We start from the raw sequence: 16,132 nt of genomic DNA on the forward strand, positions 1-16,132 counted from the left end.
GCAGATCGGGGGCCAAGCGTGCAGGGAGGCTAGTTCTTCTGGGAAGCGTTGGAGGGCGAGGGGGAGGGGGAGGGGTGAGTAACGATAATAATACTGGGGCACCCCCGCCTCCGTACACCAGACACCCCGATACTGACGGGGAGCCCCACAGCCCAGAACATCGAGATCCAGATCGTACTGGAGCCCTGAGGTGAACTGGGTCAGAACCAGCCTGGGTCAGGGGGAGGAGAGCAGGGACAGTCTGGAGAGGCAGGAGAGGAGGTGCAAATCGAGCACTCGACCAACTCGGAGATTAACTGGACAGAAGAGGCGGTGCCACAGGAACAGGAAGTGGAAGTGGAGGAGCAGGAAGTGTGTCACCAGGAAGAGAAAGTGGAGGAACGGGAAGTGGAAGTGCATCACCATGAACAGGAAGTGGAAGTGGAGCCACAGGAAGTGCATCAACAAGACATGGAGGAACAGGAAGTGCATCACCAGGAAAAGGAAGTTCGTCTGCAGGAAGTGGGGGAACAGGAAGTGCTGGAGGACCTACACATTGAGATGGTGCAGACAGCGGGGGGGCTCAGGAACGTTCTGGTTTTGAAGGGGGGGGGGTTCCGACACCCCTGGAACAGAAACTAATGATTATTCGGAGTGCCGAGGGAGAACCGCACACACTGCAGCCACACTGAGAACCACGGACACTGGCACTGCTGACATCATACACACTGACACTGCTGACATCATACACACTGACTGCTGACATCATACACACTGACTGCTGACATCATACACACTGACACTGACACTGCTGACATCATACACACTGACACTGGCACTGCTGACATCATACACACTGACTGCTGACATCATACACGCTGACTGCTCATATCATACACACTGACACTGGCACTGCTAACATCATACACACTGACACTGGCACTGCTGACATCATACACACTGACTGCTGACATCATACACACTGACTGCTGACATCATACACACTGACACTGACACTGCTGACATCATACACACTGACATGACACATACACACTGACACTGACACTGCTGACACTGACACATCATACACACTGACTGCTGACATCATACACACTGACACTGACACTGCTGACATCATACACACTGACACTGGCACTGCTGACATCATACACACTGACTGCTGACATCATACACACTGACACTGGCACTGCTGACATCATACACACTGACTGCTGACATCATACACACTGACACTGGCACTGCTGACATCATACACACTGACTGCTGACATCATACACACTGACTGCTGACATCATACACACTGACTGCTGACATCATACACACTGACTGCTGACATCATACACACTGACACTGCTGACATCATACACACTGACTGCTGACATCATACACACTGACTGCTGACATCATACACACTGACACTGACACTGCTGACATCATACACACTGACTGCTGACATCATACACACTGACTGCTGACATCATACACACTGACTGCTGACATCATACACACTGACACTGGCACTGCTGACATCATACACACTGACTGCTGACATCATACACACTGACACTGCACTGACATCATGACACATCATGACACTGACTGCTGACATCATACACACTGACTGCTGACATCATACACACTGACACTGACACTGCTGACATCATACACACTGACTGCTGACATCATACACACACTGACATCATGCTGACATCATACACACTGACACATCATACACACTGACTGCTGACATCATACACACTGACTGCTGACATCATACACACTGACACTGCTGACATCATACACACTGACTGCTGACATCATGCTGACATCATACACACTGACACTGGCACTGCTGACATCATCTATTCGTGACTGACGCTGATATTAATACACTGTGACACTGGCACTGATAACATATACCCTGACTGTGCTGACATCATACGTGACAGAGACGTTCAGTACAAACTGACCCTGGACATGTGACCTGCATACAGTGACTGTGTGCACTGATCGACACACTGAGACTTGCACTGCTGACATCATGACACTGACTGCTGACATCATACACACTGAACTGTTGCCCGTGAGTTCGTTGTAGTGACACTGGTGACATGACACGACTGACTGCTGAGGTCATGTTTATGACTGCTGGACATGATACACACTACCCAGTGACACTGTCGACATCATACACACTGACATGGCACTGCTCACTCATTACCACACCGAATGTTAGAATCGTGCTGACTGAATCTGTATCATACACGTGACGACTGCTGACATCATACACATGGAACACTGGCCCCCACTGCTAAACATCGGTGACGACACGACTGCTGTACATGTACACATGACTGTGATATATACACGTGACGACTGCTGACCCTCCTGACATGGATACTGGCACAGCTACCATCATTAGTACCACTGATGTGACATCATACACACGGACTGCTCGAACATTATTACCTTTGACACGGGCACTGATGACATATACACAACGACTGCTCCGACATCAGACAAAATGGTGCTTCTGTTTTTCACACTGACACTGCTGTAAGTACATGTGCACTGACACATGACGAACGTACAGTATGACTGCTGAACTTGACGACTGTAGTATGTGTGAAATGTTACACTGTGACGACGACACTGCTGAGACCATACACACTGACTGTGTAGCTGACAGACTGAACGCGGATTGTGAACAATGACACTGACGTAGCTGACATGTCATACACATGGACATGACGTGACATGTGGACGAACTGAACTGACAAGCCTGAGTATACATGTGAGCAAGGGCACCCTGCTGACTAGTAAACAATGAATGCTGACACACTGACACTGACACTGCTGACATTATACAAACTGACATTGGCACTGCTGACATCATACACACTGAATGCTGACATCATACACACTGACACTGCTGATATCATACACACTGACACTGACACTGCTGATTACAGGTAAGTCTTAAGTGATGTGGTGTGGTTCAACGTCAAACTAACGTCACATAGTGGATCTAGATGCTGGTGATGACATCATACACACTGACACTGCTGACATCATACACACTGACACTGACTGACATCATACGCACTGACAGCTGACATCTGCTGACATCATACACACTGACTGCTGACATCATACACACTGACACTGACACTGCTGACATCATACACACTGACACTGCACTGCTGACATCATACACACTGACACTGACATCATGACTGCTGACATCATACACACTGACTGCACTGACATCATACACACTGACATTGCACTGCTGACATCATACACACTGACTGCTGACATCATGGACACTGACTGCTGACATCATACACACTGACTGCTGACATCATACACACTGACTGCTGACACATGCACACTGACTGCTGACATCATACACACAATGGATCACTGCTGACATGCACTGACATCATACACACTGACACTGCTGACACATGCTGACTGCTGGATCATACACACTGACACTGACACTGCTGACATCATACACACTGACACATCATACACATTGACAATGACACTGCTGACATCATACACACTGACTGCTGACATCATACACACTGACTGCTGATATCATACACACTGACTGCTGTTGGTTCATGTGTACACACTGACACTGACTGACATCATACACACTGACTGCTGACATGTGTGACATCAATGACACTGATGCTGACATGCACACTGGTTCACTGCTGACATCATACACACTGACACTGACACTGCTGACATCATACACACTGACACTGCTGACATCATGACACTGACATGACATCATGGACACACTGACACTGACAGTGCTGACATCATACACACTGACTGCTGACATCATGACACTGATGACTGACTGCTGACATCATACACACTGACACTGACACTGCTGACATCATACACACTGACACTGGCACTGCTGACATCATGACTGCTGACATCATACACACTGACTGCTGACATCATACACACTGACACTGGCACTGCTGACTCATACACACTGACTGATGACATCATACACACTGACTGCTGACCTCATACACACACTGCTGACATCAGTGATGTGCTGTTGGTTCAGTTTGTGATTGCAGTGTAATGGATCAGTGATGTGCTGTTGGTTCAGGGTGTGATTGCAACCCAGTGACATGGGCTCCCCCCCCCCCCCCGTGATGTGGTGTGTCACTGCTTGTTGACAGTAGTACAATGGAATCTGAAGATGGTGTTGCACGCTTGTGATTGCAGTTGTAATTGGACAAGGATGTTGGAGCTGCCTCACAGTGTGATTGGTGTACATTCACTGGTTGATGTGGTTGATACACACTGACACTGGCACTGCTGACATCATACACACTGACTGCTGACATCATACACACTGACACTGTGTGACTGCTGACATCATACACACTGACTGCTGACATCATACACACTGACTGCTAACATCATGACTGACACTGGTTCTGCTGACATCATACACATGGACTGTGATGTGACATCATACACACTGACTGCTGACATCATACACACTGACTGCTGACATCATACACACTGACAGTGTAATGATCATCATACACACTGACTGCTGACATCATACACACTGCTGACATCATTCAGTGTGACACTGACACTGCTGACATCATGTGCTGTTGGTTCAGTGTGACTGACATCATACACACTGGTTCACTGCTGACATCATACACACTGACACTGACAGTGCTGACATCATACACACTGACACTGTTGGTTCAGTGCTGACATCATACACACTGACACTGCTGTGTGGTTGATGTATGGACACATGTGACACTGTTCAGTGTGTGATTGCTGTGTAATGGATACACATGTGACTGCTGACAGTGACAGTGACATCATACACACTGACTGCTGACATCATACACACTGACACTGACACTGAGTGTGACATCATACACACTGGTTCACTGCTGACATCATACGTACTGGACAGTGACTGGTGCTGACAGTGTGTGATTGCAGTGTAGACATCATACACACTGGTTCACTGCTGACATCATACACACTGACACTGACACTGGATCAGTGATGTGCTGTTCATCATACACACTGACACTAATGGACTGCTGACATCATACAGTGTAGTGGATCAGTGATGTGGTTTTGGTTCATTGACTGCTGACATGATGAGTTGGTTCAGTGTGTGATTGACATCATACACACTGGGTTCACTGCTGACATCATACACACTGACACTGACACTGCTGACATCATACACATTGACTGCTGACATCATACTGACAATGCAGTGACATCATACACACTGACACTGCTGACATCATACACACTGACAGTGTGTGACAGTGTAATGGATCAGTGATTCTGCTGACATCATACACAGTGTAATGGACCAGTGGCACTGCTGACATCATACACACTGATCAGTGATGTGCTGTTGACATCATACACATTGACTGTAATGACAGTGCTGACATCATGGTTCACTGGCACTGAAGTGACATCATACACACTGACACTGGTTCATTGCTGACATCATACACACTGACAGTGCTGACATCATACACAAAGACACTGATCAGTGCTGACATCATACACACTGGCACTGCTGACATCATACACACTGACATCATACACACTGTTGCTGACATCATACACACTGACACTGCAGACATCATACACATTGACAGTGCATCACTGACACTGCTGACATTGCACACTGACTGGATCAGTATTGCTGGACATCATACACAGTGACTGCTGACATCATGACACTGACAGCGTGGACAACTCATCACACACTGACTGATTGTTCACTGCTGATGGATACAATTTTTTTTGCACTGACATGCTGACATGATTGCACACTGTATCCTGGTTCATCATACATCACTGATGTAATGGATCAGTGACAGTGCTGCAGTGTACATCATATCACACTGATGTGGTGTTGGTTCAGTGTGGGATTGCTGTCAGTGATGTGTTGTTGGTTCATTGCAGTGTATGGATCAGTGATGTGGTGTGTAATGTTGTGTGATGTGTGATTGCTGTGTAATGGATCAGTGATGTGCTGTTGGTTCAGTGTGTGATTGCAGTGTAATGGATCAGTGATGTGCTGTTGGTTCAGTGTGTGATTGCAGTGTAATGGACAGTGACATCACTGTTGGTTCAGTGTGTGATTGCTGATGTGCTGTTGGTTCAGTGTGTGATTGCAGTGTAATGGATCAGTGATGTGCTGTTGGTTCAGTGTGTGAGTGTGTGATTGCAGTGTAATGGATCAGTGATGTGGTGTTGGTTCAGTGTGTGATTGCAGTGACATGTGTTCAGTGTGTGATTGAAGTGTATTGCATGTGTGTGTGATTGCAGTGTAATGGATCAGTGATGTGGTGTTGGTTCAGTGTGTGATTGCAGTGTAATGGATCAGTGATGTGCTGTTGGTTCAGTGTGTGATTGCAGTGTAATGGATCAGTGATGTGCTGTTGGTTCAGTGTGTGATTGCAGTGTAATGGATCAGTGATGTGTTGGTTCAGTGTGTGATTGCAGTGTAATGGATCAGTGATGTTGGTTCAGTGTGTGATTGCAGTGTAATGGATCAGTGATGTGCAGTGTGTTGGTTCAGTGTGTGATTGTGTAATGGATCAGTGATGTGGTGTTGGTTCAGTGTGTGAGTGTCAGTGATGTGCTGTTGGTTCATGGATCAGTGTATGGATCAGTGCTGTTGGTTCAGTGTGTGATTGCAGTGTAATGGATCAGTGATGTGGTGTTGGTTCAGTGTGTGATTGCAGTGTAATGGATCAGTGATGTGCTGTTGGTTCAGTGTGTGATTGCAGTGTAATGGATCAGTGATGTGCTGTTGGTTCAGTGTGTGATTGCAGTGTAATGGATCAGTGATGTGGTTCAGTGTGTGATTGCAGTGTGTGGATCAGTGATGATGTTGGTTCAGTGTGTGATTGCAGTGTAATGGATCAGTGATGTGGTGTTGGTTCAGTGTGTGATTGCAGTGTAATGGATCAGTGATGTGCTGTTGGTTCAGTGTGTGATTGCAGTGTAATGGATCAGTGATGTGCTGTTGGTTCAGTGTGTGATTGCAGTGTAATGGATCAGTGATGTGGTGTTGGTTCAGTGTGTGATTGCAGTGTAATGGATCAGTGATGTGCTGTTGGTTCAGTGTGTGATTGCAGTGTAATGGATCAGTGATGTGCTGTTGGTTCAGTGTGTGATTGCAGTGTAATGGATCAGTGATGTGCTGTTGGTTCAGTGTGTGATTGCAGTGTAATGGATCAGTGATGTGCTGTTGGTTCAGTGTGTGATTGCAGTGTAATGGATCAGTGATGTGCTGTTGGTTCAGTGTGTGATTGCAGTGTAATGGATCAGTGATGTGGTGTTGGTTCAGTGTGTGATTGCAGTGTAATGGATCAGTGATGTGCTGTTGGTTCAGTGTGTGATTGCAGTGTAATGGATCAGTGATGTGGTGTTGGTTCAGTGTGTGGTGTAATGGATCAGTGTGTGATTGTGTGTGATTGCAGTGTAATGGATCAGTGATGTGGTGTTGGTTCAGTGTGTGATTGCAGTGTAATGGATCAGTGATGTGGTGTTGGTTCAGTGTGTGATTGCAGTGTAATGGATCAGTGATGTGGTGTTGGTTCAGTGTGTGATTGCAGTGTAATGGATCAGTGATGTGGTGTTGGTTCAGTGTGTGATTGCAGTGTAATGGATCAGTGATGTGGTGTTGGTTCAGTGTGTGATTGCAGTGTAATGGATCAGTGATGTGCTGTTGGTTCAGTGTGTGATTGCAGTGTAATGGATCAGTGATGTGCTGTTGGTTCAGTGTGTGATTGCAGTGTAATGGATCAGTGATGTGCTGTTGGTTCAGTGTGTGATTGCAGTGTAATGGATCAGTGATGTGGTGTTGGTTCAGTGTGTGATTGCAGTGTAATGGATCAGTGTGTGATTGGTTCAGTGTAATGGATCAGTGATGTGCTGTTGGTTCAGTGTGTGATTGCAGTGTAATGGATCAGTGATGTGTGTTGGTTCAGTGTGTGATTGCAGTGTAATGGATCAGTGATGTGGTGTTGGTTCAGTGTGTGATTGCAGTGTAATGGATCAGTGATGTGGTGTTGGTTCAGTGTGTGATTGCAGTGTAATGGATCAGTGATGTGCTGTTGGTTCAGTGTGTGATTGCAGTGTAATGGATCAGTGATGTGCTGTTGGTTCAGTGTGTGATTGCAGTGTAATGGATCAGTGATGTGCTGTTGGTTCAGTGTGTGATTGCAGTGTAATGGATCAGTGATGTGATGTGCTGTTGGTTCAGTGTGTGATTGCAGTGTAATGGATCAGTGATGTGCTGTTGGTTCAGTGTGTGATTGCAGTGTAATGGATCAGTGATGTGGTGTTGGTTCAGTGTGTGATTGCAGTGTAATGGATCAGTGATGTGGTGTTGGTTCAGTGTGTGATTGCAGTGTAATGGATCAGTGATGTGGTGTTGGTTCAGTGTGTGATTGCAGTGTAATGGATCAGTGATGTGGTGTTGGTTCAGTGTGTGATTGCAGTGTAATGGATCAGTGATGTGCTGTTGGTTCAGTGTGTGATTGCAGTGTAATGGATCAGTGATGTGCTGTTGGTTCAGTGTGTGATTGCAGTGTAATGGATCAGTGATGTGCTGTTGGTTCAGTGTGTGATTGCAGTGTAATGGATCAGTGATGTGGTGTTGGTTCAGTGTGTGATTGCAGTGTAATGGATCAGTGATGTGGTGTTGGTTCAGTGTGTGATTGCAGTGTAATGGATCAGTGATGTGGTGTTGGTTCAGTGTGTGATTGCAGTGTAATGGATCAGTGATGTGGTGTTGGTTCAGTGTGTGATTGCAGTGTAATGGATCAGTGATGTGGTGTTGGTTCAGTGTGTGATTGCAGTGTAATGGATCAGTGATGTGGTTGGTTCAGTGTGTGATTGCAGTGTAATGGATCAGTGATGTGGTGTTGGTTCAGTGTGTGATTGCAGTGTAATGGATCAGTGATGTGGTGTTGGTTCAGTGTGTGATTGCAGTGTAATGGATCAGTGATGTGGATGTTGGTTCAGTGTGTGATTGCAGTGTAATGGATCAGTGATGTGGTGTTGGTTCAGTGTGTGATTGCAGTGTAATGGATCAGTGATGTGCTGTTGGTTCAGTGTGTGATTGCAGTGTAATGGATCAGTGATGTGGTGTTGGTTCAGTGTGTGATTGCAGTGTAATGGATCAGTGATGTGCTGTTGGTTCAGTGTGTGATTGCAGTGTAATGGATCAGTGATGTGCTGTTGGTTCAGTGTGATTGATGTAATGGATCAGTGATGTGGTGTTGGTTCAGTGTGTGATTGCAGTGTAATGGATCAGTGATGTGGTGTTGGTTCAGTGTGTGATTGCAGTGTAATGGATCAGTGATGTGGTGTTGGTTCAGTGTGTGATTGGATCAGTGTAATGGATCAGTGATGTGCTGTTGGTTCAGTGTGTGATTGCAGTGTAATGGATCAGTGATGTGGTGTTGGTTCAGTGTGTGATTGCAGTGTAATGGATCAGTGATGTGGTGTTGGTTCAGTGTGTGATTGCAGTGTAATGGATCAGTGATGTGGTGTTGGTTCAGTGTGTGATTGCAGTGTAATGGATCAGTGATGTGCTGTTGGTTCAGTGTGTGATTGCAGTGTAATGGATCAGTGATGTGGTGTTGGTTCAGTGTGTGATTGCAGTGTAATGGATCAGTGATGTGGTGTTGGTTCAGTGTGTGATTGCAGTGTAATGGATCAGTGATGTGCTGTTGGTTCAGTGTGTGATTGCAGTGTAATGGATCAGTGATGTGCTGTTGGTTCAGTGTGTGATTGCAGTGTAATGGATCAGTGATGTGGTGTTGGTTCAGTGTGTGATTGCAGTGTAATGGATCAGTGATGTGCTGTTGGTTCAGTGTGTGATTGCAGTGTAATGGATCAGTGATGTGCTGTTGGTTCAGTGTGTGATTGCAGTGTAATGGATCAGTGTGTGATGTGATTGCAGTGTAATGGATCAGTGATGTGCTGTTGGTTCAGTGTGTGATTGCAGTGTAATGGATCAGTGATGTGCTGTTGGTTCAGTGTGTGATTGCAGTGTAATGGATCAGTGATGTGCTGTTGGTTCAGTGTGTGATTGCAGTGTAATGGATCAGTGATGTGGTGTTGGTTCAGTGTGTGATTGCAGTGTAATGGATCAGTGATGTGGTGTTGGTTCAGTGTGTGATTGCAGTGTAATGGATCAGTGATGTGCTGTTGGTTCAGTGTGTGATTGCAGTGTAATGGATCAGTGATGTGCTGTTGGTTCAGTGTGTGATTGAAGTGTAATGGATCAGTGATGTGGTGTTGGTTCAGTGTGTGATTGCAGTGTAATGGATCAGTGATGTGGTGTTGGTTCAGTGTGTGATTGCAGTGTAATGGATCAGTGATGTGGTGTTGGTTCAGTGTGTGATTGCAGTGTAATGGATCAGTGATGTGGTGTTGGTTCAGTGTGTGATTGCAGTGTAATGGATCAGTGATGTGGTGTTGGTTCAGTGTGTGATTGCAGTGTAATGGATCAGTGATGTGGTGTTGGTTCAGTGTGTGATTGCAGTGTAATGGATCAGTGATGTGGTGTTGGTTCAGTGTGTGATTGCAGTGTAATGGATCAGTGATGTGGTGTTGGTTCAGTGTGTGATTGCAGTGTAATGGATCAGTGATGTGGTGTTGGTTCAGTGTGTGATTGCAGTGTAATGGATCAGTGATGTGCTGTTGGTTCAGTGTGTGATTGCAGTGTAATGGATCAGTGATGTGGTGTTGGTTCAGTGTGTGATTGCAGTGTAATGGATCAGTGATGTGGTGTTGGTTCAGTGTGTGATTGCAGTGTAATGGATCAGTGATGTGGTGTTGGTTCAGTGTGTGATTGCAGTGTAATGGATCAGTGATGTGGTGTTGGTTCAGTGTGTGATTGCAGTGTAATGGATCAGTGATGTGGTGTTGGTTCAGTGTGTGATTGCAGTGTAATGGATCAGTGATGTGGTGTTGGTTCAGTGTGTGATTGCAGTGTAATGGATCAGTGATGTGGTGTTGGTTCAGTGTGTGATTGCAGTGTAATGGATCAGTGATGTGCTGTTGGTTCAGTGTGTGATTGCAGTGTAATGGATCAGTGATGTGTTGGTTCAGTGTGTGATTCAGTGTGTGGATGTGATGTGCTGTTGGTTCAGTGTGTGATTGTGTAATGGATCAGTGATGTGGTGTTGGTTCAGTGTGTGATTGCAGTGTAATGGATCAGTGATGTGCTGTTGGTTCAGTGTGTGATTGCAGTGTAATGGATCAGTGATGTGGTGTTGGTTCAGTGTGTGATTGCAGTGTAATGGATCAGTGATGTGGTGTTGGTTCAGTGTGTGATTGCAGTGTAATGGATCAGTGATGTGGTGTTGGTTCAGTGTGTGATTGCAGTGTAATGGATCAGTGATGTGGTGTTGGTTCAGTGTGTGATTGCAGTGTAATGGATCAGTGATGTGGTGTTGGTTCAGTGTGTGATTGCAGTGTAATGGATCAGTGATGTGGTGTTGGTTCAGTGTGATTGCAGTGTAATGGATCAGTTGGTGTTGGTTCAGTGTGTGATTGCAGTGTAGTGTGATGTGGTGTTGGTTCAGTGTGTGATTGGATCAGTGTGGTGTTGGTTCAGTGTGTGATTGCAGTGTAATGGATCAGTGATGTGGTGTTGGTTCAGTGTGTGATTGCAGTGTAATGGATCAGTGATGTGCTGTTGGTTCAGTGTGTGATTGCAGTGTTGGTTCAGTGTGTGTGATTGCAGTGTAATGGATCAGTGATGTGCTGTTGGTTCAGTGTGTGATTGATCAGATGTGTGATCAGTGTGTGATGTAATGGATCAGTGATGTGTGTTGGTTCAGTGTGTGATTGCAGTGTAATGGATCAGTGATGTGGTGTTGGTTCAGTGTGTGATTGCAGTGTAATGGATCAGTGATGTGCTGTTGGTTCAGTGTGTGATTGCAGTGTAATGGATCAGTGATGTGGTGTTGGTTCAGTGTGTGATTGCAGTGTAATGGATCAGTGATGTGTGTGTTGGTTCAGTGTGTGATTGCAGTGTAATGGATCAGTGATGTGGTGTTGGTTCAGTGTGTGATTGCAGTGTAATGGATCAGTGATGTGCTGTTGGTTCAGTGTGTGATTGCAGTGTAATGGATCAGTGATGTGGTGTTGGTTCAGTGTGTGATTGCAGTGTAATGGATCAGTGATGTGCAGTGTGTGGTTCAGTGTGTGATTGATTGCAGTGTAATGGATCAGTGATGTGCTGTTGGTTCAGTGTGTGATTGCAGTGTAATGGATCAGTGATGTGCTGTTGGTTCAGTGTGTGATTGCAGTGTAATGGATCAGTGATGTGCTGTGTGGTTCAGTGTGTGATTGAAGTGTAATGGATCAGTGATGTGGTGTTGGTTCAGTGTGTGATTGCAGTGTAATGGATCAGTGATGTGCTGTTGGTTCAGTGTGTGATTGCAGTGTAATGGATCAGTGATGTGGTGTTGGTTCAGTGTGTGATTGCAGTGTAATGGATCAGTGATGTGGTGTTGGTTCAGTGTGTGATTGCAGTGTAATGGATCAGTGATGTGGTGTTGGTTCAGTGTGATCAGTGTAATGGATCAGTGATGTGCTGTTGGTTCAGTGTGTGATTGCAGTGTAATGGATCAGTGTAGTGTGTGATTGGTGTAATGGATCAGTGATGTGCTGTTGGTTCAGTGTGTGATTGCAGTGTAATGGATCAGTGATGTGGTGTTGGTTCAGTGTGTGATTGCAGTGTAATGGATCAGTGATGTGCTGTTGGTTCAGTGTGTGATTGCAGTGTAATGGATCAGTGATGTGGTGTTGGTTCAGTGTGTGATTGCAGTGTAATGGATCAGTGATGTGCTGTTGGTTCAGTGTGTGATTGCAGTGTAATGGATCAGTGATGTGCTGTTGGTTCAGTGTGTGATTGCAGTGTAATGGATCAGTGATGTGGTGTTGGTTCAGTGTGTGATTGCAGTGTAATGGATCAGTGATGTGGTGTTGGTTCAGTGTGTGATTGCAGTGTAATGGATCAGTGATGTGCTGTTGGTTCAGTGTGTGATTGCAGTGTAATGGATCAGTGATGTGGTGTTGGTTCAGTGTGTGATTGCAGTGTAATGGATCAGTGATGTGCTGTTGGTTCAGTGTGTGATTGCAGTGTAATGGATCAGTGATGTGGTGTTGGTTCAGTGTGTGATTGCAGTGTAATGGATCAGTGATGTGCTGTTGGTTCAGTGTGTGATTGCAGTGTAATGGATCAGTGATGTGCTGTTGGTTCAGTGTGTGATTGCAGTGTAATGGATCAGTGATGTGGTGTTGGTTCAGTGTGTGATTGCAGTGTAATGGATCAGTGATGTGGTGTTGGTTCAGTGTGTGATTGCAGTGTAATGGATCAGTGATGTGGTGTTGGTTCAGTGTGTGATTGCAGTGTAATGGATCAGTGATGTGCTGTTGGTTCAGTGTGTGATTGCAGTGTAATGGATCAGTGATGTGGTGTTGGTTCAGTGTGATTGCAGTGTAATGGATCAGTGTGTGATTGTGAGTGTGTAATGGATCAGTGATGTGGTGTTGGTTCAGTGTGTGATTGCAGTGTAATGGATCAGTGATGTGCTGTTGGTTCAGTGTGTGATTGCAGTGTAATGGATCAGTGATGTGGTGTTGGTTCAGTGTGTGATTGAAGTGTAATGTGATCAGTGTATGTGTGATGTGTGTGGGTTCAGTGTGTGATTGCAGTGTAATGGATCAGTGATGTGCTGTTGGTTCAGTGTGTGATTGCAGTGTAATGGATCAGTGATGTGGTGTTGGTTCAGTGTGTGATTGCAGTGTAATGGATCAGTGATGTGCTGTTGGTTCAGTGTGTGATTGCAGTGTAATGGATCAGTGATGTGGTGTTGGTTCAGTGTGTGATTGCAGTGTAATGGATCAGTGATGTGGTGTTGGTTCAGTGTGTGATTGCAGTGTAATGGATCAGTGATGTGGTGTTGGTTCAGTGTGTGATTGCAGTGTAATGGATCAGTGATGTGGTGTTGGTTCAGTGTGTGATTGCAGTGTAATGGATCAGTGATGTGGTGTTGGTTCAGTGTGTGATTGCAGTGTAATGGATCAGTGATGTGCTGTTGGTTCAGTGTGTGATTGGTGTAATGGATCAGTGATGTGATTGGTTCAGTGTGTGATTGAAGTGTAATGGATCAGTGATGTGGTGTTGGTTCAGTGTGTGATTGCAGTGTAATGGATCAGTGATGTGCTGTTGGTTCAGTGTGTGATTGCAGTGTAATGGATCAGTGATGTGGTGTTGGTTCAGTGTGTGATTGCAGTGTAATGGATCAGTGATGTGGTGTTGGTTCAGTGTGTGATTGCAGTGTAATGGATCAGTGATGTGCTGTTGGTTCAGTGTGTGATTGCAGTGTAATGGATCAGTGATGTGGTGTTGGTTCAGTGTGTGATTGCAGTGTAATGGATCAGTGATGTGGTGTTGGTTCAGTGTGTGATTGCAGTGTAATGGATCAGTGTGTGGTTTGGTTCAGTGTGATTGATGTAATGGATCAGTGATGTGTTGGTTCAGTGTGTGATTGAAGTGTAATGGATCAGTGATGTGGTGTTGGTTCAGTGTGTGATTGCAGTGTAATGGATCAGTGATGTGCTGTTGGTTCAGTGTGTGATTGCAGTGTAATGGATCAGTGATGTGCTGTTGGTTCAGTGTGTGATTGCAGTGTAATGGATCAGTGATGTGGTGTTGGTTCAGTGTGTGATTGCAGTGTAATGGATCAGTGATGTGGTGTTGGTTCAGTGTGTGATTGCAGTGTAATGGATCAGTGATGTGGTGTTGGTTCAGTGTGTGATTGCAGTGTAATGGATCAGTGTGTGAGTGTGTGATTGTGTGTAATGGATCAGTGATGTGCTGTTGGTTCAGTGTGTGATTGCAGTGTAATGGATCAGTGATGTGCTGTTGGTTCAGTGTGTGATTGCAGTGTAATGGATCAGTGTGTGCTTGGTTCAGTGTAATGGATCAGTGATGTGGTGTTGGTTCAGTGTGTGATTGCAGTGTAATGGATCAGTGATGTGCTGTTGGTTCAGTGTGTGATTGCAGTGTAATGGATCAGTGATGTGGTGTTGGTTCAGTGTGTGATTGCAGTGTAATGGATCAGTGATGTGGTGTTGGTTCAGTGTGTGATTGCAGTGTAATGGATCAGTGATGTGGTGTTGGTTCAGTGTGTGATTGCAGTGTAATGGATCAGTGATGTGCTGTTGGTTCAGTGTGTGATTGCAGTGTAATGGATCAGTGATGTGGTGTTGGTTCAGTGTGTGATTGCAGTGTAATGGATCAGTGATGTGCTGTTGGTTCAGTGTGTGATTGCAGTGTAATGGATCAGTGATGTGGTGTTGGTTCAGTGTGTGATTGCAGTGTAATGGATCAGTGATGTGCTGTTGGTTCAGTGTGTGATTGCAGTGTAATGGATCAGTGATGTGGTGTTGGTTCAGTGTGTGATTGCAGTGTAATGGATCAGTGATGTGCTGGTTCAGTGGTTCAGTGTGTGATTGCAGTGTAATGGATCAGTGATGTGGTGTTGGTTCAGTGTGTGATTGCAGTGTAATGGATCAGTGATGTGCAGTGTTGGTTCAGTGTGTGATTGCAGTGTAATGGATCAGTGATGTGGTGTTGGTTCAGTGTGTGATTGCAGTGTAATGGATCAGTGATGTGGTGTTGGTTCAGTGTGTGATTGCAGTGTAATGGATCAGTGATGTGCTGTTGGTTCAGTGTGTGATTGCAGTGTAATGGATCAGTGATGTGGTGTTGGTTCAGTGTGTGATTGCAGTGTAATGGATCAGTGATGTGCTGTTGGTTCAGTGTGTGATTGCAGTGTAATGGATCAGTGATGTGTGTGTTTGGTTCAGTGTGTGATTGCAGTGTAATGGATCAGTGATGTGGTGTTGGTTCAGTGTGTGATTGCAGTGTAATGGATCAGTGATGTGCTGTTGGTTCAGTGTGTGATTGCAGTGTAATGGATCAGTGATGTGCTGTTGGTTCAGTGTGTGATTGCAGTGTAATGGATCAGTGATGTGCTGT

General features: G+C 45.4%; 1 protein-coding gene across 1 annotated transcript in view; it reads right to left on the reverse strand.

Annotated features, from left to right (window-relative positions):
- Window positions 1–216: 216 nt before the first annotated feature.
- Window positions 217–16,132, reverse strand: part of LOC121305474 — a 23,684-nt gene continuing 7,768 nt past the window's right edge. The window contains exon 3 of the mRNA XM_041237115.1: window positions 217–528. Within this exon, the coding sequence (XP_041093049.1) occupies window positions 217–528 (312 nt within the window). The remainder of the gene's footprint in view (window positions 529–16,132) is intronic.

Source organism: Polyodon spathula, chromosome 43 (assembly GCF_017654505.1).
Source record: "Polyodon spathula isolate WHYD16114869_AA chromosome 43, ASM1765450v1, whole genome shotgun sequence".
Taxonomy (NCBI): domain Eukaryota; kingdom Metazoa; phylum Chordata; class Actinopteri; order Acipenseriformes; family Polyodontidae; genus Polyodon; species Polyodon spathula.